The following is a 24,823-nucleotide window of genomic DNA, read 5'->3' on the forward strand; positions in this document are numbered from 1 at the left end:
ATTAGGATACTTAGCAAACAAGTCCGAAGTGTAGGAGCTGGCTGCCACCTGGCTCACTAGGAGGTTGGAATTGTGAATTTCTAATCCAAGGGCCTTGAAGAAGTCAAGACCAAGAAGATTGGAAGCTCCAGAAGTGTTTACTACCAGAACACGGCCTGTGATCGATGTGGTGCCATACTGACTTTGGGCAGAGAAGGTGCCTGTGGCAGAAATGAGATTGTTACTGAAACTACAGAGCAGGGAGTCGAATCGTTGGAGAATTGGGGCCCCAATTGCTTGATACATCTGACAGTCAATGACAGTGGCAGACAAGCCCATGTCAATTTGTAGTTATACTGGGACACCATCCATTAACACCAGAAGAGACATGGACTTGTTCGAGTGGAGCATGAAGGATTGGACAAAACAAAATGTCTGGCGATGCGACCTACCCACCGGGAACATCGTATTCTGGGGCGTCTGGGGCTGTCCAGCCGACTGACATGTCGTGGGAGGAGCAGCACGCTTGAACCTTGTGGCCCAGTTTTCCGCATGCTGTACACTTCGCACGCCAGAAGCGACACTGTAGCCGTTGGTGGCTAATGAAACATTGACCACACGAGGGCAGCTAGTACAGGTGTACCCACCATGTTGACCTTCCCAGAGGGAATGTAAGGGAAGGCGTGTTCCCCTCAAGAGGGGTGGGAGGTGAACACCAACGCTGGATCCTGCAGAGTCGCGGACGAGTGCAGGGATTGCTCAATTGCCCAAATGATGGTTGGCAAGACTCTAGGGAAGGTTCTTCTAGTTTTCGAAGATCGTGGCGGAGACCCTCGTCAGGGAAGTGTACTAGCACCATTCTCCGCACCAGTGAAGGGGCACAGGTATGTCTGCTCTGAGAGTTTGTACACTGGAAGCGACAATTACGTGATAGTCCCTGCAGATGAGTGATCCGCTTTCGATAACGCTCATTGGACAGTTTGTGAGAAAGAATATGCTTGTAGTACGCGGCTGCCACATGAAATGAGAGCCAAAAGAATCCAAAAGACTGGATTTCATCACTGTATTGGAAAGAAAGTCCAGATCAGACTCTGGATCAACTGATAGAGTGGCCGGCATTTGCCAGGAGATAGGCACACTGCTGTGTATCATCTTTTATTAAGTGAACGAGGAAATGTTGCTCTATCCTCACTATGTAACAGGACCAGGGTTCTACGATGCGGTCGAACTCAGGGAACGGCGGTGGCGGTGACCAGAAGTTGAGGACTGAAGAGTGAATCTGGTCCAGGCGTCCCGCAAATGCCGCTGCTGACTGCGGGAGCGACGCGAGCCTTTACAGAAGCAGTTTGCTGGTGCGCTGCATGTGCTGCAGCAGATGGATAACGGGGTGAGTAATGTCTACCGGCTCGTCGGCAGATGCCATGACGAAAAAATGACACTAAAGCAGTACCTAGAAGAGTCGCGTGAAAGCTTTTGAAATATCTCGTCACCAACTGAAGTATCCCTCACTCGGAATATCCAATAAGCTCGTGTGGAGATGTAATTAATCTCTGTTTATTTGAACAAGTTAACTTCAAACACAAAGAGTCTACTTTTTCTGAAGCATTACAACAAACGAAAATAAACGTTCTCCAACAATTCTTCTTAGTTATGTGAAGGAAAAGTTCGTCACAAACAATCCTTCTTCAACGAAACGAGAATAGATTATTGAGAGAGTAGGTTATGTTCTCTCGAACAATGAAAAGCGTATCTTCAAAACAAAGTACATATTCAGAGTTCTGTCTCATGAGCAGCACAACTTGTCCGCGGCGCGGAACACCAAGGCTCGGAGCGCAGGTCGCGTGAGCGCTGCCGTCAAGGTGGCGAAGGCGATATCCGATCCGAGGCGGTGTCCAGACGGTGATGGTACATCAGTCGCTGTATGATGAAGACGGAACTGGCTCTACCCGGTTCTGCGTGGACAGAAATATTCGTGCACCGGTAGGTTACAGTTTTCCTGTTGGCTATCGAAGCTACAGCGGATGCAGCAAGAGGTCTCACATCTGGAGCGACCCCTGTTGCTATCTTCTGCGCCCTATGGCTGGCTACCGGGAGGTACTCTGGAGGCTGCCGGATACCGTGGGAACCAGCCTGAACGCAGGGGTTGAGCAGACGATTACCTGCTAAGTACAGATGCATAGCGGGTTGGCACCGTCGAAGGCAAAAATGACAGACACGCCAATAAACGCCGTCAAGGTTCCAGTCTACCACGTCTGACCACCACAAGACAGAATCTCTATATTGTGCACGAGCACATTATAAACGCCTCACATCGGCGCCTGCCATCCGACAACAAGTTATAAAGCCCCTGCAACATTCTGTGACAAGCTGCAGCCAGATTAGGAAATTACCGTCCCATGCCTAGGCTGCCGCTAATACCAAAAAAGAACGGTTACATTTGTAATGGTGCCGCGACTGGGAAGCTCGTGTCATGGCGTGAGGAGCCGTAGATTATGACTTCAGGTCACGGTTGGTAGTGACTGCGGGAGATCTGACAGCACATTGTACGTCACAGACATCCTGTGTCCTCACGTGTTACCTTTCATGTGACAGTATCGTGACGCCATTTTTCGACAGGACAATGGTTATCCACACATGGCACCTGCCTCTATGAACTGTCTGCGTAATGTTGAGGTACTCCCTTGGTCAGCAAGATCCTCAGATATCGCCCCATTAGAGCATGTGTGGGACCAAGTTTGACGTTAACTCTGTTTCAGAGCTAGTATTCAGGAAATTAAGGACCATTTACAACATGTGTGGGCCAGGTTGATTCAGGAGACGATACGACGGCTTTATGACACCCTTTCCAACTGAATCAGTGCATGTATGCAGACCAGAGAGGGTGGAACGTTTAACTGATGATTTTGCTCATACTGCAAAGTTCTTTGTGAATTTGATCAACTTTGTAATCACTGAAATAACACCGCATACCATCTCAGCCCTCGAAGTTTCACTTCGTTTCCTTATCCCCTTCTGGACGCTTCACTTTCTTTGTCAGGCAGTGCACAATAAATGACCAACATACTCTTACAATTCCATGTATTTTCTTGTTCATTACATGAAGAAAATATGGCACATTGCCTGTTGCAGTAACATCAAATGACTGATAGAAGCACTGTCACTACGAAACATATATACAGGGTTTTTCAAAAAGTTAATCAAATTTCACCAGGTTGTACCATCTACATGAATGAAGATAGAAATTTAAACTGAATTTCAACTCACGCATCGAAACTGAAAGTTTACATTGGCGCCAGTTTAACGTTTCTAGTTAATGATGTTGCCGGTAGGGATCTTTATGAGCTATCTAGCTCGCTCGCTCGTCCATTACCCAACGCAAATCAAATTGAAAGCAGCAACCAAAGGTGTTGTATGTTCTCCGTTTCAAGAGGTGCAGTTCAGTTATATTTGCACGATGTGATTTTCGTCGAGAACACGTTACGATACCTCATACCGCTTAAGAGCATAACCGGATCTCAAATTGCATCACTGGCCTCCAAGGTTGATGGAACTCACAGTACGAGACATTTTTGTGCTAGTGGTGGTTTGTGAAGATTCTGTCTACATGCGTCATCTCCCCAATAACTTTGTGCGAACTTAGACGCCCCATATCAACAGCAGTGAATGCAGTAACTCCAGGTTTGCTGGAAAAATATAGGATAAGCTTGACTATCGTCTGGCTGTTTGAAGTGCATCCCTTGGAGGACACACTACACATTTGTGAAGGGTAAATGAAAGTTTTGATACAAAACATAATCGTAAAGAATACCACAAGCTTGTATAAGTGATGATAAAAAAGTTTCCGTTTGAGGGCGTTGCTGCAGCTTATATGCAACGTAGCCCAACTGCAATGGGTGTACATAAGCAACGACATGTAGGACAGAGGATTAGTGTGGCATTCGTGTCTTTCCGACGTGCGTGCTGTAAATGGGGAAACGTAAACTATGACGACGTTATGACCAAATGCGTTCAAACAGGACCAACGTGTTGTTATTCTTTCTTTGGCTGTCGAAGTACAAACATCGATAGACATCCATCGAAAGAATAAGAATGTGTATGGGCCAGCATGTCTGTTGAAAACCACCGTTGTAGAATAGTGAGCCAAGGAACTCTGCTGTTTCATGACAGCGAACATCCCCATATCGCAAATATCGTAACGCAGAAGTTTCGACGACTCAGGTGGGGAACAGACGAGCACACGCCTTCCACTGGGGTGTCAAATGCCATGGGAAAGCTCCTAATATCGTGTCGGACCTCCTTTGGCCCAGGGTAGTGCAGCATCTTCACGTGGCATGGTCTCAACTAGTCCCTTGCAGAAATATTGAACCATTCTGCCTCTCTGGTAGTCCATAATTACCAAAGTGTTGCCCGTACAGAATTTTGTGCACGGACTGACCTCTCGAGTATGTCCCATAAATTTTCGATGGGAGTCTTATCGGGCGATATGGGTCGCCAAATCATTCGTTCGAATAGTCCAGAATGTTCTTCAACAAGTCGCAAAGACTTTTGCCTCGGTAACATATCGAATTGTCATCCACAGATATCTAATCGTTGTTTTAGAACATAAAGTCCATGAATGGCTACAAATGGCCTCCAAGTGGCCGAACATAGCCATTCCCAGTCAGTGATCGGTCCAGCTGGATCAGAAGACCCAGTCCGTTCCATTTAAACACAGTCCACACGATTATGGTGCCACCACCAGTTTGCGCAGTACCTTGTTGACAACTTGGGTCAATGACTTCGTGGGGTCTGCGCCACACTTGAAACCTACTATCAGATCTGACCAACTGAAATTAGGACCCAACTGATCGGGCCACGGTTTTACAGTCGCCTGTGGTCCAACCGATATGTTCATGAGCCAAAGAGAGGAGCTGCAGGCGATGTCGTGTTGTTAACAAAGGTACTCGCGCCGGTCGTCTACTGCCATTGTCCATTAACGCCAAATTTCCCCGCACTGTTCTAACGGACACGTTCGGCGTACGTCCGACATTGATTTATCCGGTTATTTCACGCAGTGTTGCTTGTCTGTTAGCACTGACAACTCTACGCAAACACTGCTGCTTTCGGTCGTTAAGTGAAGGCCGCCGGCCACTGCATTGTCCGAGGTGAGAGGTAACGCCTGAAATCTGGTATTCTAGGCACACTCTTGACGCTTGGGATCTCGGAATACTGAATTCCCTGACGATTTCGAAACGGAATGTTTCATGAGTCTAGCTCCAACTACCATTTCGCGCTCGAAGTCTATTGATTTCCGTAGCGCGGCCACAATCACGTCGGAAACCTTGTCACATGAATCACCTGAGTAAAAATGACAACTCCTCCAATGCACTGCCCTTTAATACCTGGTGCATGATATACTACCGTCAACTGTATAAGAGCATATCGCTACCCCATCACATTTGTCAACTCAATGCATAGTCTTAATCTCTCCACATGTGATTATCACGCCTTCGGTCCCTTAAAAAAATGCTTTGAATGGCCGATGATTCCTGTCGGACGCGGATGTGCAACAGACTCTTGACGGAGCAGGACATGGTGTTTTAACAAACGCGTATCTTCAACTTGGTGCGTCGTTGGTATGATAGCGCCAACGCTCACGGAAAATTTGCCTGAACGGCATACCGATTCTGGAATATGTGAACTTCGAACGGAAACTTTTTGATCATCCCTTAACTGTTCTTGCTAATACACGTGAGAAAAATGTAACTGGTCCGGAAAATACCTATAAGACTGGCATGGAACTGATCTTTGTTAATGAACAAGAGAAGAGCCTATTACAGAGAATGCTGGAAACTATGATTTCGATGCACCAATCGGTTGCTGCCACATATTTGCCCACGCGTATCTGCCACACGTTCCGCACCGAATTCTTCGCAGTGTCATTACGTTTGAGTGAGTGAGTGGAGCAGCCGTGTTTAGTGACCAGTTGAATGCAACACAAAATGGTGCTCGCGACAAAACAGCGCGTGTTCACTGTCTAGTGTTAGACGAAGCACAGATCATGGGAAACGTGTGTGGAAGTGTTTGCGCTAGACTTTAAGACTGGAAGTGCTTTAGGCAAATCTCCAGCACACTCTGCAATGCAAAAATTAGTGACAAGATGGCGCGAAACGAGCTTTAAAGCAAATAAGAAGCGTAACAATCCGAAAAGAGATCGAAAATCAGAAATCGTTGCTCGAGTGAAGGAAAGCCTGGGGCAAAATCCGACGATTCCTCAACGCTGTTTGTCTCTGCATGTTAGAATTAAAGAGGTTGACGTGCCGAAGCATGAAACATCAGTATCCCTCATAGGTTTACTCTTGCGCAAAAAAGCGTCCAGACGAACCTTCGCATGTTGCGTTCTGCCAGTGTTTTCCGAGTGAAGTGAAATCAAAATTTTTGGATACTCAGTTTTTCATTTCTTCAGATGTAGCCTGGTTCTGTGGGTCAGAATATGCCCCATTATGCATCAAAAAACCTCTATCAGTTCTTTGAAGAGCCATTGCATAATCTCAAGATTGATGTATGGTGCGCAATGTCTGGTGTCCGCATCGTAACGCGAGTCTTTCACAAGATTTTTAATACTAGCCGGTATATCCAGAAACTGTTTAACCTATATGTGGGTCAGTTCACAGAAGATGAACGACTGCCGGCCGCTGTGGCCGAGAGGTTCTAGGCGCTTCAGTACGGAACCGCGCTGCTGCTGCGGTCGCAGGTTCGAATCCTGCCCCGGGCATGGATGTGTGTGATGTCCTTAGGTTAGTTAGGTTTAAATACTTCTAAGTCTAGGGGACTGATGACCTCAGATGTTAAGTCCCATAGTGCTTAGAGCCATTTGAACTATTTTTTTGATGAACGACTGTATGGGTTTCTTCAGTAAGATGGCACAACTGCACACGCCGCATTAACAACCATGCCAAGTGTGCATGACGTGTTCGGTGAGGAGAGGGCAATCAGCAGAGTCAATGGAGTCTCTTGGCCTACTTGATCGCCTGACCTCTCTCCCTGTGGCTTTTACATGTAGGGAAAATTGAAAGGTCAAGAGTACTCAAATAAACTTTACACTTTGGAAGAACTACAGCAGAACAAGGAATATGCTATTGCTACTATCCTTCAAGCAGTGCTGCTACGCGTTTCTTACAGTCTAATACACTGAAGAGCCAAAGAAACTGGTACACCTGCCTAATGTCGTATAGGACCCCCGCGAGCATGCAAAAGTGCCGCAACACCGCGTGGCATGGAATCGACTAATGTCTGAAGTAGTGCTGGAGGGAACTGCCACCGTGAATCCTGCAGGGCTGTCCGTAAATCCGTAACACTACGAGCGAGTCGAGATCTCTTCTGAACAGTACGTTGCAAGGCATCCCAGATATGCTCAATAATGTTCACGTCTGGGGAGTTTGATGGCCAGCGGAACTGTTTAAACTCAGAAGAGCGTTCCTGGGGCCACTCTGTAGCAATTCTGAGCGTATGGAGTGTCGCGCTGTCCTGCTGGAAACGCCCAAGTCCGTCGGAATGGACAATGGACATGAACGGATGCAGGTGATCAGACAGGATGCTTACGTACGTGTCACTTGTCAGAGTCGTTCCTAGACGTATCAGAGGTCCCATATCACACCAACTGCACACAGCAAAGACCATTACAGAACCTCCACCATCTTGAACAGTCCCCTGTTGACATGAAGGATCCATGAATTCATGAGGTTGTGTCCAAACCCGTACACGTCCATCCGCTCGATACAATTTGAAACGAGACTCGTCCTACCAGGTAACATGTTTCCCGTCATCAAGAGTCCAATGTCAGTGTTGACGGACCCAGGCGAGGCGTAAAGCTTTGTGTCATGCAGTCATCAAAGATACAGGAGTAGGCCTTCGGCTCCGAAAGCCCATATCGATAATGTTTCGTTGAATGGTTCGAATGCTGATACTAGTTGAAGGCCCAACACTGAAATCCGGAGCAATTTGCGGAAGGGTTGCACTTCTGTCAAATTGAACGATTCTCTTTAGTCGTCATTGGTCACGCCTTCTTGCAGTATCTTTTTCCGGCCGCAGCGATGTCGGAGATTTGATATTTTACCGGATTCCTAATATTCATGATACACTCGTGAAATGGTCTTACGGGAAAATCCCCTCTTCATCGCTACTTCGGAAATTCTGTGTCCCATCCTTCGTGCGCCGACTATAAGACCACGTTCAGATTCACTTAAATCTTGATAACTTGCCATTGTAGCCGCAGTAACCGATCTAATAACTGCGCCAGACACATGTCTTATACAGGGTGTTACAAAAAGGTACGGCCAAACTTTCAGGAAACATTCCTCACACACAAATAAAGAAAAGATGTTATGTGGACATGTGTCCGGAAACGCTTAATTTCCACGTTAGAGCTCATTTTAGTTTCGTCAGTATGTACTGCTCAATGGAGCACGTTATCATGATTTCATACGGGATACTCTACCTGTGCTGCTAGAACATGTGTCTTTACAAGTACGACACAACATGTGGTTCATGCACGATGGAGCTCCTGCACATTTCAGTCGAAGTGTTCGTACGCTTCTCAACAACAGATTCGGTGACCGATGGATTGGTAGAGGCGGACCAATTCCATGGCCTCCACACTCTCCTGACCTCAACCCTCTTGACTTTCATTTATGGGGGCATTTGAAAGCTCTTGTCTACGCAACCCCGGTACCAAATGTAGAGACTCTTCGTGCTCGTACTGTGGACGGCTGTGATACAATACGCCATTCTCCAGGGCTGCATCAGCACATCAGGGATTCCATGCGACGGAGGGTGTATGCATGTATCCTCGCTAACGGAGGACATTTTGAACATTTCCTGTAACAAAGTGTTTGAAGTCACGCTGGTACGTTCTGTTGCTGTGTGTTTCCATTCCATGATAAATGTGATTTGAAGAGAAGTAATAAAATGAGCTCTGACTTGGAAAGTAAGCGTTTCCGGACACATGTCTACACAACATATTTTCTTTCTTTGTGTGTGAGGAATGTTTCCTGAAAGTTTGGTCGTACCTTTTTGTAACACCCTGTACAGGCGTTGCCGACCGCAGCGCCGTATTATGCCTGTTTACGTATCTCTGTATTTGAATACGCATCCCTATACCAGTTTCTTAGGCGCTTCAGTGTATTTCCAGCATCTTCTGTGATGTTCATTGACAAGAGTCAGTCCGGCATCAGTCTTACTGTAAATATTTTCCGGGCCAGTTTTATTTTGCGCACCCTGAGGAAGACACGTCCTCGTAAAATCGGATGTTTTTTAATAAATAAGAACTTTGTAATCCCATGCAAAGGGGACCCGAAGTTTGTATCTTCATTAGTGTAGGCTGCAGAAGATAATATAGTCTTGTTAAGTAGACTGAATATTTTTGAAACACCCTGAATTGCTCGAAGCATTCCAGGCGTGAGACTAGACATATCTGGAATAATGTTTAAAACAACAATTTGTGGTATGAAAGTTACTTCGAAAATGGTTAGTGAACAACAAGCCCAAAGTTTCATAAGAGTCGAATCGAACTTCCTTCTCCAAAACTAGAGGATTTGCTTGAGAGTCCTCCATACCAGAGATGTGTTGTACAGAGATCGGAAAGCAAATATATCATGCAGTGAAAATTAAATGTCTGCACGTTATGTATTTTGCGAAGTACAACGTCAAGTGAACGAAGAGGAAAACTTTGCCAGAGGCTTGAATACAAAGGGAATAGCAAGTAAATGAATGTAGATGACAAGCGCGTAAATGAGTATAACCATTTGAACATCGAATTATAGTATGTCAGAAAAGGGTGTGACATCATATATGATAAGGAGTGCTAACAATTTACGCAATGTCTAAAAGTGCTACGAACCAACAGCCAAGAACGAATAAGAAATAAGCCATATATGTTGTTACTAATAGAAAATTTAGGAAACAACTGATAATTTCGCGAAAAATATTTATGGGTGAGTCAAATGTGTGACCACCGGCTCTGCATTCATGATTTCCGTAGATGGAACCATGCGTCTTTATGGACGTTATTAATGTGAGCCTAAGTGATGGTTTAGACAGAATGACAATAAAAACAATGCCAGTTTTGAGAAAGTGCTCCCCGCTAATCCAACCGTATGTGGGCACCAATATGATACCAATGCAAAGGATGGAAACATATAAAAAATTAAGACTAGACAAACTTCGTTACAGGTATTACGGCAATATTAAAAGCGATTTGTGTAAATAAGACAACAGTGGATCCATCGGATAAGTCAAGTAAAAGACAGCAGGAAACGAAATTTAAACAGCGTAACAATAAACAAAAAACTGAAAGTAATATTACATTTGAAATAATTTTAAAACAATGATACTTCACTATTCTTACGGAGACTGAAACTGACATTCAGAGTAACGAACGGATTGAACCACATAACCTTTCAGGAAGATAGTGAACAGCTGAACAGTAAAAAAAAAAAAAAAAAAAAAAGTGCGTTTTTACTTTTAGTCGTTACAGTGAATGTATGGATATTAAACTACAGTGTAAAGCGAAGAAGCAATGGCACAAGCCATACAAAGAAATTTTTCGCCTGCAGTTCAGAGTGAAAGTCGCATTTTCGCAACTCAGAGTTGTAAATGACAATAATGTCCTGCAATGTAGAATGAAAATTTATATACAAAAACATACCTTGGTTTCGGTTTCATTATGTACTAATTTTTAATATGTATTAATAATGGCAATAAAATGGGACAGAATACACGTAGAAGGAAGATGAATAAATTGCATAAGGATGTCATACCTTCCAGGAGAATCTAAGATTTGCTCCGTGATGTTAAAGATTCAATGCCAGCTTCCCGCTGGAAAAAAGTCACTAAAAATCCAAATGCTTTATCACGACGTCATCACAGTCTCATTCCAACAATTCGACTTCCTTTAATACTGAAATAAATTAAAGGTTATAGTATGAGAAATGAATTGCACTGATCGCTAGAATATCGATCTCAGTCTTGCTACAGATGGTTATGATCACAAAAACTTGCCGAAAAACAAAATACATGGAATTGACGTTATTTAGATAGTGTCAGAGAGGAATATGCGTCAGTTGACAGAATCAGATTCAGTATTACCATCATGCTTTATGGAAGGCTGTCGGACAGCATATACTTACAGGAGGTTTTGACATAAAAATTTAAATTTGAGCTTGTTATAAATCCGATTAACTGCATTTTTTAAAAATTTCTAAAACAATACTGTTTTTCCATTTAAAAATGTGTTTTTGTTAGCCTCTGCGGAGCCAGTAGTGGATTAGAAGAGGAACCGTGCCTCATACCATGCCCTGTAGACTGTGCGCTGACGGAGTGGAGTGCCTGGGAAGAATGTACGACCCTCTGCGGACCAGGTCTTCACAATAGGACCAGGAAAGTAAGTTGCGCTTTAAACAGCAACTAGTAACACAATTTGACATTGGTGTATGCGTGCTGTTTACCAGCTGGCAAATGCATGCACATACAGGTGCTATATATTCCCTAGCAAAATAAGAATATGGAATCTGAGGCACTTCACCTCTCTTGAGCGCCTAGTATTAATAACGAGTTTGTTTGTAGGTCGTTTACTGTGTGCAAGTGCCAAGAAAAATACAAAGGCCAAAATAACTTCACTCACTAAAGTTGATTACAGCTAGTTTCTGAGACAAATTTATAGAAAGGGACCTAGGGGCGTCTTAATGGTTGTAATTGTTTTAATCCGTAAGTAGGAATTGTTTCTCTGAGACTAAGATGTTAACGATATTCAAGTTTGTTACTGAAACTATAGCATCGGATGGTGTCACTGAAACTTTTCGATATTTCGACAAAGGTTTTATAAAGTTATTTGGCACTAACACTTATTTTATTTAAACGTGGTAGCAAACTACATGCACCATGACTTGAAATACTGGACCAAAGGAATTTCAATTTATATCTCCGAGTTCTGTTTGATTATCTGTATATTGTGCCAAAGTAGGGGTTTCACGTGTAATTTTCGTGAACGGAAAAGTCGGAGTTGTTTCATTTCAGTTCAGAACAACTAATACAGGGCACAATGAAAGTTGCTCAAGTGAAGCTGATTTGTTGCATCAACGAACGTCGAACATTTAGTAAAGTTGTGCACCATATTTCATACGTCCAAAGTCATGGTGCCGTAAGAAAGAAGAAAAATATTAAGCGTTTTTGCTATAGTTATTCAGTAGATAGCTACAGCCAAATCAACGTGTTTACTAATATGAATGTTATTTATTTGTCTCACAGCAAACAATGTTCAAGGTCACAAGGAATAAATTTGTTCCACTACACCAGTTTGACGCGCAATTTGGCAACCTGTGTTGACATCACAATCAACATGAAGTAAGATTTGAAATAAGAGTATATGTAATGACTCACGATAACTATGATCCATACCAATCAATATACTGTACCTTAGCAGTTATCACTGGATTAAAGGTACCGTATGGTATCTCACAGTTTCAAAATAATTGATCAGATGTCGCCTGGTTATAAGGAGAGAGGCCTGTCCACTGACTGTACGATCCATATTAACAACATTTTGTGAAGACATACTGTTTACACTTTCTGCATTATCGTCACAAAGGTGGACCACTGCAGAATGTGTGTTTAAAGTTTTGAAAATGTGATAGTGTAGATCTGTATCATTAGGCTCGAGTTAAGGATATGTTTTCCTATAAATTGCGATTGATGAGACTCCCCGAACGCAAAAAAAAAGACAAAACTGAACAAACACCACGACTGTACAATTGAAAAACAACACAGTATCTCCAAACGGATAATTAACGTATTAAGCAAGCAAAGACCCCAAAATTATTGAAGGGGACTAGATGAAAGAAGCGAAAGAAAAAAAAGCGTGAGTAGCAGACGACTGCAACGTAAGACATGCGCTTCGATCTCTGTTTCACACAGCACCATGATGGCGTAGCAGTAAATATTTTACACTCGCCATTGGGAGTTATCGTACAGCTTGCGTGGCTCTCCGCTCCGGTAATGGCTATTTCGTTGTACTGGTCGCGTCTCATAGCACATACGCCCCATGCTGTCACGGGGCATACATGCCCTCTCAGTTGATTCAATGACAGTAACACGACATTACTGCAGTGCCCGGAACGGACGAGAAGTGTGTCAGAATTGAAACACTGATCAGAAATGGCCAGATGAATCGGAACTCAGATGACGTGTTGGAAAGTGTAATAGCAATAAACGGTGGAAATGGTGGAGAGATGATGTACACGTAGGTCCAGCGCCGTCTTCTCTTGTGTGACCGGAAAGGTCAGTACTGCACTGAGCTGACACAATGAAGAGTCATCAAACGAAGTAGGAACGTGAGAGGAAGATCCAATAGGCTTCGTTGACGTGGAAGGAAGCAATATTAGTGAGCAACAGAGGACAGTAATTGATCTGCAGTCGACGGTTTTGCGATACCGAAACATTCTGACTCAACCGGGACATCCTTCTGCGACAGTGATGCGTTGTGGAACCAATGGATAGAAGAGGATTCACCTAAGAAACAATGGGGCACTGCACCACGGAATATGAACCTCGGGACGACCTTTCTATTCGCATGGTTGTAGCAGATAGTACGGCTTTGTCCACAATATTGGCTCGACACCCAGTGAGTGTGGTCCTGTTAGCGTCGACAGTCCTCTGCCACCTGCTGCGGATCAGACTGGCAGCACACGTTCCATTGCGTTGTCTTTCATTGTCAAGAAATCACAGTGGGTTGAGTCTGCAATGACAATGCGAATGGCATTGTTGGCAGGTTAAGTGGTAAACTGTAGTGACTTGACACCAGTCCTGCTTCAACCCGACCTGGCGTTAAGCGGTATATAACGAAGATTTATAAATGCAGGAAGAATTCATCAACGTCGTAAAAGTGTTTTCTTTCAGAATTAACCAACAGTGAGAATTTGGTGGTTTCAAACAGGGCGTGACTGTAGTGGTTGACATTCCGCTAGAGGGGTTTGATTAGAGTTACTTGTGAACAGGTCCACTATTAGTGCCAGTATCGCCAAATGAAGCCAGGGAAATACTATACCCAATCATTGGTATTATTGATGTAAAGAAAAGTCTGGCAGAGATCCTAGAACTTTTAACCAAGTGAACAGTTCAGTCGTGAGACATCCTTACAACGACTTCCGTTGCATGTCGGACACTGAAGTCAGTGACAGAGTTGCATGATCAAAGTGGCAGACTTGGTTCCTACGGGGCTCCTGCTGTAGAGAAGCTACTGGTCTCAAGAGCAGATGCGCAACGTCACTTAGATTGGTGCAAACAACGGCGTCTTTCTTCTGTAGAGCAGAGGAACAAGGTATGGTGGAGTAACGAGTCACGGAAAGGATTTGATACTCAAAAGCAGGTGGACGCCTCTGGACCTGCTGGATGACTCACAATCTGTATTTGCCTGAGTGTACCCTTATCTGCCTGAGTGTGTTGTAGCCAAGAGAAATGCAGTGACTCAAGGACATTATTGAAAATCTGTGTCAGAATACCCCAGCTTGTATACCGCAGACTACAAGTTCGTCGATCAAGCGCTACATTACCTCACTGTGTACCTGCCTCCCACCGTTCAAGTAATACTCATTATCCGGCAGCATTAGCGAAGTTCGCCCATCATCTAACATCCTAAAAGTCATTAATTACATGTTTCACAAATTCAAGGTAATCACGTTAAACCACGTGTTGAATGCCAACCTGTGTTTCAAAGTATAGAACCTTTTTCCTTCTCATTCACAACTCCCACTCATAGTTATTACTGAAACAACATACTACTAACACAAATCCTGACAAATCTTCACAACGTTGTTTCCATGTTTTATGCTGATTTTCTGCTTATAAATATTCCAATTTGCCATATTCATACTTCACTCGCACTAGTCACGTATTTAATTCCTCTGACTTTCAGAACCCATATCGGTAACGTGTGTCATGTAAGCCACTAATGAAATTGTCTGATACCAGTTTAATTGCGCCTCGTTTCCTAGTTCGCACTCCGGAAAGCCTTTTACAAACACGTATTTTAAATAAACGAATCTAATTGATTTTACAGTTATTTGCGTAAGCAAATCATGACTAGATATTTCAGTTGTCATTTATCATCCACCAATATCTTATGCGCAATATTCAGTAGTTAACCATTCTGTTAACCCAAATGTAGCGCTAAGCTAAATGGGCGGCAATGCGCATATTGATCCATCCATAAATATATGAAGATAACATCCTGTATGATATACATTTTGCTCTTGCATTCATAGCTTTCCATTCCTACATCCTCTAAGATGTTCACTGATTCTAGAAGTATCACGTCCTCTTGTTTTACCGTATTTGATCTTTAATCTTTCAGGTTGTCTGTGCAATTATTGTTTCCCCGTGTTTGTTCCACCTCTCTTCTTCCACAACACTGGATGCCGAAGAGTGCGACCATAACTTTCCTTTCATAAGAAGTTCACTACATGCTTTCAGTTTTTTGTGTTTCATGTGTGCTTAACAGCAACTCTTCATCTAAACTGCTGATAGATCATCCTGGGTCTAAAAAATCGTTTACAACTTGTTAAGACTAAACACTCCGAATATACTCATCTACTTTTAACCAGTTTCTTTCGAATATACATCACGTTCCAGGATCTGGTGCTGTTCTTCATCGTTAGTTTTTTTTTTTTCGCTTGTTAACTGGCTCGTTTTCTGCATACAGGACAAAAACTATTTTTTATCTGATAAAGATTTTCGATATAACACCTTCACATGCTTAGTACATGTTATGTAATTTATCAAAACACACACACACACACACACACACACACACACACACACACACACGTCTTCCACGTAGACCATTCTTCACTAACTGTATATTATTTTACGGCTCTCATTCTGACTTTATAGCTTACGCTATAATATAAGCAGTTTCGTGGCGTATGTTGTATGTTTCATCAGCCTCTCTTCGTTGAGTTATTATTGACTGCTCAATTTAGTCTGTATACTTATTTGCCATTCATTTCAACAACAAATTTTGTTCCAAAATTCTTGTTGCTTGTTTTATGTTGCAGTTTCCTGTCAAATATCTCTTTCGTCCTTCCACCTCAGTCATACATACGCACATCACATCAAAGCTTATAATATTAGCACTCCAAATGAATAATAACTTTATTTTCCTCCATTTTCTACGCATTTATTTGTACATTGTCCATCCGGCTTAAGGATTAGATTAGCGCAGTGCCATTTACTGTGGAATACAGTGATCAAGAGACTGAATGACCAAATTTCCTTCATGTAAATTTTCCCTGTTGGCCTCTGGGGCCTTGCACCACTTATTATTGAAGATTCCTCTACCATCACAAGAGTAACAACAGCGCTCCAGTCATGACCAACCACGTGGCTGTTTCCTTATCATCAGTCCTTTCGGGTACTGGAGAGCGACTCAATCACCAAAGGCTTGGGAATAGAAAGTTTGGTCCAACTGTTACTCATAAGCAGTACATCGTACTGACAAGAAGTGGATGCCATCTCAGTTTCTGTATTCGATTAACACCAGTGGATGCAGCTAAAGAGCTTTCAAGGAGTACTGTATCTCGTTGTAACATGTGATATTCTGAATGCAGGAGAACGTTCGTGGAACTGAAGGTAGTTCTACCTACGGACAAATTTCTACAGGGAGGCGTCAGAAGTTAGTCCGTTTCTCATCGAGATATATGAACTATCCTGTTGTTCCACACATCAGTCACATGCCAGAGATTTTAAAGACATTCTTGTGGCTTATACGATATCTTCCAACGAGCGGCAGGCGGGTGGTATGCGCAGTAGGCGACTGCTCATCTCCCGTACCACACGTTCTGTCACTGCTGAGTTCAAAAAGACGTCAGTCTGTGCTGAGCTGCAGGCACATAAACATGACCACCTCAACTGATTCTCCCGTCAACTGCGGATTGCGAAGCGTTATTCGCTTTTTACCAACAAAAGGGAATACTGCAGAAGAAAATTCATCGAAGTATAAGCTGAGTACACAGAAAGAACTTCACGAGTAATAGTGTTGTGCATGAATGGTGTCGAATATTTAAAGATGGCCGAACTGAAGTGCATGATGAAAGGCGTCAAGGTCGCGAGTCCGTCGCAAAAGACGACCTTGTTCAACGAGTCGACGAAGTGGTTAGAGAACGACCTTGTTCAAACCTATGAAGTGGATAGAGAAAACAGTAGGTTCACCGTATGTGCTTTGTCTATGGAATTTCCGGACATTCCAGGATCTCCTCTGTACTCTGTCGTCACGAAATACTTAGGCTAGAAAAACCTTTGCGCTCACTGGGTCTCAAAAATCTTGTACAATACCCATGAAACTCGCCAAATGGCTTCAGCTTTTAATATCCCTAACCATTATGTCGATGAAGGAAACGATTTTTTGAAATCAGTTTGTGACCTGAGGTGAGAACTTGGCATGGTATAACATGCCAAAAGAAAATGAGAGTCACAACAATGGAAGTACGCAGGTTCACCAAACAAACAAACAAAAATTCAAACAAACTTTCGACGACCGAAAAGTTATGGCTACCATACTTTGGGACCAAAAAAGTGTGACGTTTGTGGAATTAATGAGTCTGGGAACCACGATTAATGTAACAGTTTATTGTGAAACTTAATGACATTCGAAATAAAAGATGAGGTATGCTGAGAAGAGGTATGCTGACTTCTAGAATTGTACTGACCCATGATAACACCCATCTTAATGTGTTGGTGCAGCCGAACGGTTCCTTGAGCAGTTTCAATGGAACATCTTCGATTAACCTGCCATAGACTCATGACCTAGTGTCGAGTGACTTCTATCTTCCACCTAAAATGAAGAAGGGACTAGGAGGATAGCTCTTCCAAACTCACCAGGAGCTTCAAGACACCATCAAGACTTTAAGCTCATGGCAGCAACATTTTTATGAAATGAGTATCGGAAAGCTTGTCCACAGGTACGAAGAACGCCTCAATCATTTCAATGATTATATCAAACTGTAAGCATACGTGAACGGAACTTTCAGGAATTAAATAATTGTGCTATACACTTATGATTTCTTTATGGCCTACCAGAGGTTGTTCATCAGACCCTGTGCTCAGTTCAACACTACACAGAGAATGCGCTGCCAGAACGCCTTTGATGGTAGAGACAACCATAAATGCAAGAGGTTGCCTCTTCTGTGATGGTACATTTCATATAAAGGGTTCATGGATAACTGTATACTGTTACTACAAGTGTTTGTCTGGATACTTCTAATCATCAACGGTATGTAAGTGCTTCAAAATATAAGCAAAATGCAGTTCATAAAGAATGGCACTAAGGAAGAAAAGCTATAAAACATAAATATTAAAACTGTTCAAGTGAAGAAAGAGTCACCAAGCAACGGGATTGCTAATACGTGCGAAGTAAAGCTTATCATTCGACGAAAACATCAAAATCAGTGGACCATAATTCTAAAGTACGAAGAATCTCAAATAATCATAACTTAGCTTATGGCTGCATAAAGAAATATCAGTGCCAGCTACCAGAATACGTTTGGTATGATCACAACAAATGGAGTAAAACACGGCCTGAAGAGAGTACAAAAGCCATATCCTCGCCAGCTGACAAAGTTCAATGTAAGTCTTATTCCTCTAGACTTCAATTACATTAAATTAATGACAGTTGAAGTTCATTAACCAGCTTTAATGACTAACTTGTCTTCTTTCAGAGCTAAACAGGAAACGGTGACAAGAAGTACATTTCCCTGAAGAACAGTTCTAAACAGCGACGGAGTATATTTACCTGAAGAACGTAAATGAATCTGCTGTAGTGTCAGGGACTCTGTACTCTGTATGAAGTACGTCAGAAGAGGAGAGAATATAGTTTGCAAAAAAGACAATAATACAGTTGCTTAAAAGAAATTTTCAGAAACATTTTTATATAATTACTCTCATTATGTTGCCAGTTTTAAGAATTGCCATGTCAAAGGTAGCAGTCAGATTGAAGATAACCTAACAACGAAAGTGGACTTGATGGTATTTCAGACAGCTACACTGTGCCATCCAAATAGTACCATCATTGACTTAGAACACTGCAGAAGTGATTAAATTATTCGATAGCAAGTACTGTCCTGCATTCTTTTCAAAATATATCACGATTAAGTATATATACTTCATAAATGCTGTAACTAATTTATCCATTTTCTTGTACTGTTTTATATAACCATCTTAAAATGTTATAACTGTATGTTACATAACAATCATCAATCAAAGGACGAATTTTTGTCTCTATGGGGTATTTCTGCCTTTTGTACGAAATTAATACATTAACTTCACAAATTTTGAAAATCAGTATACAGCTAATTTTCATTTAATTCCTAGCTATTACATTTCGTGTTTCAAAGTAACTTTATATATAGGTATCTGCTTTTCTAGTGATCTTTTACAATTTGAGCAACGTGACGTTTTTTCAAGGAATTCATAGTAAAGAGACAAATGCGAATTTTGAAAATAATAGCACACACATTCAAGTGTATATGTGTAACTCTTTTGAAGCTTTGTGGTCCTTCCAATAAACCTATCGTTGAAAACAATACCCAGTAGTTATTCAGCTTCACACTTACTTTGCTATTTATTGACGCATTTGCATAAAGACTTCGTTTGTTCCTTATTCTTATAAATTAATTGTTACCAACACCCAAAAATTTTGGAAATTTTTAGTTACAATATATCCTCCATCAACATTAAATTTAACATATCACTTCCAACTGATATCCAATTTTTGCAACTCTAAATAGTGAATTTCAGTCTCCTTTATCCTCTAGTTGAGATATTGTTGCAAAGTGTGATGATGGGTAATAAATTTATTTTATTCTGTAATTTCCATGACATCGTGCCTTGAACAACATAATACTTTAATCTAAGCAACACATCATGCTTATTTACTATGTGTGTAACCAACACAAGCAAAGCTGTTTTCGGAAATTATTCTCCTCTCAAATCAAGGATTAGCCTTCAAAAATGTTGCAAGACGTCGGTATATTTACTTAGATTTCATATGATGATACGCAGCAGTCTACAAATATTAATGAATCTGAAAAACAGTGAAAATTGAAGCTTAAAAAAGCAGCCCTCACGAACAGATACCAAATACAGCCAACTCCGCAAGGTTATCACATATTAGGTTTTACGTTACCATATCTGAGCCTATTTAATTGTTGCAAGACATTCATTAGTTTTAAATATATATTAAAAGAGTTCAACATGTAAGATGTGGTCAGTTGTAGATACTTTAATGGTTGTGTGTAAGGTCAGACTTTTCACATAGGTCAAGTGCCCATAGGATTTGAAAGCCTAGAAATTTTTGTTATAACAGCATAGATTTCTTTTACTGTGCGTATCGGTAACTGATGAATTGTAATCGCACATTCTCCGTTGTCTTAAACGTTGACCTGGTTCAGTACCCAAAACAGATCATAGTTGATATTCTGCAGCTAATTTATGTAGGCTGTTATTGCCTTTTGCATACTGTCAGTTTCTTAATTTTCTTCTTTGCTAAATCGTCTCACACAAAACGAGCGGAATGATACTAAGTGTAGCCCACAGAGTCCACTTTCAGAGGGAATGATATTGAAATCCCCATTCGACGAACATCATTTAGTTTTTCCGTTGTTTCCTGAAATCTACACGGCACATTTCTTTGAAAATAACACGATTGACTGTACTTCCCAAAATTCCGCATCCGAGCTCATGCCCATCTCTAATTACTTCTTCGCCTATAGAAATTTAAAACCCAGTTTTCCATCATTTTAGAGCTGTCTCCAAGGACAGTAAAAGATGTTTTTTTTCTTTTCTTCCTTAACATAAAGAGTGGTAAAAACATTAGTAAGAATTTTTATGTTGTTCCCAGTGACTAGTACTGTGTTCTTTATCTATTTTTTCGTACAATTTTACCGACGAAGGAGGAGTACACTGTTCTGGTCGAAAGTGTGATCATAAAAATTGCACTTGTTTACTTTTGTTTTGTTTTTATACTCTGTATTTCAACGTATATTGTCAGTTTCAGGTCACTGGAGCTGTTTGCTGCTCAAACATTGTTCTTGAGTATTCTTTTTCTCTAATCATCAAATTAACAGAGGAGCGATGGTGGAAACCTACCTGTCACAACCGAGGACTACAAGATCAGCAGAATTGCATATCCATAAATAGTAACTAGTTTCGACCACTCAGTAACAGTGGTATGAGAAACAGAAGAATCATCACACAAGCGTGTTCATGAATGAGTAAATGTGTGACATGATCTTCACTGAACTTTGTTGAAACACAACTTTTTTAGCCCAACATTTGCTAACGCTGTCCAGTATTGTTTTATATTTGCTACATGTAGGCACATTACATGATTATTTATGTGACGAAAAGGACAAAAGTAAGAGTAATCAGTACCTTTTTGCGTGTCACTGTTTATTCGTGAATAACTATTTTTATCGTCGTCGGATGCCAGCATAATTCAGTTACTTGAAATTAGGTCTATATTCTGATATTCCAAAATGAGAAAAAACTACGGAATACTTAGATGTGGACAAACCGTGGATTGTACTTGCAGATGAAACATTATTTCGCAACACATCAATTTTCCATTTTACAACTCTAAATTATGTTTAAAGATATAAAATACTCCGACGGAAAAAAATCCGAACACCAAGAAATAATTCATATAGGATAATGAAATTCCGGGAATACATTTGTCTAGGTAACGTATTTAAGCGGTTAACGTAGCAATATCACAGGTTAATGTATCGCGAGAAAAGCCACTGCAAATGTTAACTGCTGGTATGATAATAACCGGTGCAATCGCCATAATGTTTAATGCAAGCATGCAAACGTGCATGCATTGTGTCTTACAGGTGCCAGATGTCAGTTTGTGGGATGGAGTTCCATGCCTGTTACATTTAGTCGGTCAATACAAAGGCATTTGATACTGCTTGTGGATGACGCTGGAGTTGTCATCCGATGATGTCTACAGGTGCTCCATTGGACACAGATCTGGTGGTTGAGCAAACCAAGGCAACATGTCGACACTTTGTAGAGCATGATGAGTTACAACAGCGGTATGTGGGAGAGCGTTATCGTGTTGGAAAACACCCCCGGTATGCTGTTCATGAATGGCAGAGCAACAGGTCGAATCACCAGACTTACGTACAAATTTGCAGTCAGCGTGCGCGCAGTGACCATAAAAGTGCTCCTGCTGTCGCGCAAAATTGCATCACAGATTATAACTACAGGTGTAGGTCCAGTGTGTCTAGCATATAGACAGGTTGGTTATAGGTTGACCAACACATGACCATCATTGGCACAGAGACAGAACCAGTTTTCATCAGAAAACACAACAGACCTCAACCCTCCCCTCCAAAGAGCTCTCTGTTGACGTCATTGGAGTCGCAGATGGTGGTGGTTTGGGGTCAACGGAATGCATGGTACAGGGCGTCTGGTTCAGAGCTGTCCTTGAAGCAACCGATTTGTAACAGTTCAACTGCCGCTGAAATCGCTGCTGCAAATGCTGTACGATGCGCCACGGCCTTACACCGAATGCGATGGTCTTCCCTCTCCGCAGTGCCATTTGGCCGTCCACAGCCGGGTCTTCTTGTGACCGTACCTTCCTGTGATCACTGATTCCACCTATCAGGTGTAGTGGCTACATTTCTGTAAAATTTTTCTGCAGTATCGCAGAAGGAACATTTGGCTTCTCGTAGCACCGTTACACGACCTCGTTAAAATTCAGTGAGCTGTTGGTAATGGCGTCTTCGTCGTCTTTAAGGCATTCCTGACTAACACAAACTCACTAAATCCAGTTTCAAAGGTAACTAACGCTCACGACCGCTACAGCGTGCATTTAAAGCAAACCTGATCTGCATCTCATAATGGAGCCACTAGCACCACTCTAATGTGACTGGAGAGAAGTTTGAATGGATGTCATTGTTCAGATGTCGAAACATGCAAACCAACTTTCGTTTATGTTGCACAACTCCTTCTTGGTGTTGGGATTTTTTCCCGTCAGTGTATGTTCCAATAAATTGTAATTTTTCATTCGATTCCATTTTCAGTGAATATACTTGTTCCTGTACTCTTCATTATCTCATCTTATGCTTAACCGTCGTACACACAGAAACTACGATCAGAAATTAAGATACGAGTACACCAAAATAAGAACGTAATTTGTGAGTATGAAAAAAAACACCAATACCAGGCACAACGAAACGTGACGTTTAATCCAGATTTAAATTCTGCGCTTTTCATCTCAAATAATCAGTTCTAATGTTTAAAATAGATCGTTTCCTTTATCAATATCTCTAATAATATTCTCTTTGTTTAGCTGCTACGTGAACCACAGTTTGGTGGCCGTCCTTGTGGAGAGATAGTTCAAACAAAAGTGTGCAACTCACCGTGCAACGTCTTCCGTTGGGTCGCAGGCGGTTGGAGTGAGTGCCAGTTAATAGGAGCTGACCAAGAAAGAGGTTGTGGAACGGGAGATCAGTACCGCCAAGTGAGGTACTTATGCAAACAGTTCACTGAAAGATACTATCTTAGAAGTTCAGTCAAATCTAAGCTGTTTATTTGCTGTGCTTTAGAAAGAAAACGCAACCGTCAAAAATCAACCAACAAACATACCACATTTATGAATGTCTCAAAATCAATAACTACGCATGTGTTACACGTGAGAGTAATTTAGTCCCCATGTTTGTCAGGCTATCTTATCACGTAATATTGCAGTTCATAGTACTATAACAATTATTTGTATGTATCGTTAGCATATGTATTTTTCAATAGCATGCAGAAATAATGACATGCATGTGTGAATCTTTCCAAAATTATTTTGACCACGTAAAGTACAATGTGAAGAGTAACACTGTCGTGTTCACCTTGAAGACCAAACTTCTTGTGGACCAGTTAAAACGCCATATTTCTGCAGCGTGAAACTTACTCAGCATTCGGTGGAACGTAAAATTATGCTATTTCTCTTATTGTAATACTATGATGTTAAACTATTTGCCTAATATCATAAAATGTTTCATTCGATTTTCTTTTTTTTAGATTTTCATTTTCATTTTTTGGTCGAAACTCAATTTTGTTCGTGCTTGCTCTCTGTTGTGGAAGTAGGTTTCTGCGTTGAGCATAGCCTTGAGTAAACGCAATTCGCTCAATGCAGAAACATATTTCGACAGTTAAATGCCAGAAAATAAGTTTTTCTTATGTAAGACATTCAACTAGAATTTAGAAGATACAACATGTGGACAAAAACATTGAAATATGAAAAATAAAGTACATCATCGTGCCTAGTATGGTGTAGTGAAACCGTTACCGACCAAAACAGCATCCAGTAGTCTCGAAATGGACAAATATAGGTCATATGTTGTCTTAATGGGAATATAATGCCATTCTTCCGGCAAAATACTGTCAAGTCCACGTAACGATGAGGGAGATGGATAGCAACCACGCAACCTTCTCTCCACAGCAGAGCATAAAGCTCAATAATACTGAGATCTGATGACTGGTGGCCAGTGGAGATGTGAGATTTCACCCTCGTTCTCACAAAACGCGTCCTGAACGATGCAAATTGTGTGAACAGAGGCCCCGTTGTCTTGGAGCACAGTATCACCGTTGCGAAACAAACATTGTACTGTGGGGTGGGACTGAAGGGCCTGGACTCACCATCCATCGTCTTCCGCTGTGTGGCAGGGGGTTGGACTGCATCAAATGGTTCAAATGGCTCTGAGCACTATGGGACTTAACTTCTGAGGTCATCAGTCCCCTAGAACGTAGAACTACTTAAGCG

General features: G+C 41.8%; 1 protein-coding gene across 1 annotated transcript in view; it reads left to right on the forward strand.

Moving 5' to 3' along the window:
• LOC124555261 (thrombospondin type-1 domain-containing protein 7A-like) overlaps window positions 1–24,823 on the forward strand; it is a 1,197,505-nt gene that overhangs the window by 1,008,258 nt on the left and 164,424 nt on the right. The window contains exons 20-21 of the mRNA XM_047129129.1: window positions 11,260–11,398; window positions 23,363–23,538. Coding sequence (XP_046985085.1) covers window positions 11,260–11,398; window positions 23,363–23,538 — 315 coding nt within the window. The remainder of the gene's footprint in view (window positions 1–11,259; window positions 11,399–23,362; window positions 23,539–24,823) is intronic.

Source organism: Schistocerca americana, chromosome X (assembly GCF_021461395.2).
Source record: "Schistocerca americana isolate TAMUIC-IGC-003095 chromosome X, iqSchAmer2.1, whole genome shotgun sequence".
Taxonomy (NCBI): Eukaryota; Metazoa; Arthropoda; class Insecta; order Orthoptera; family Acrididae; genus Schistocerca; species Schistocerca americana.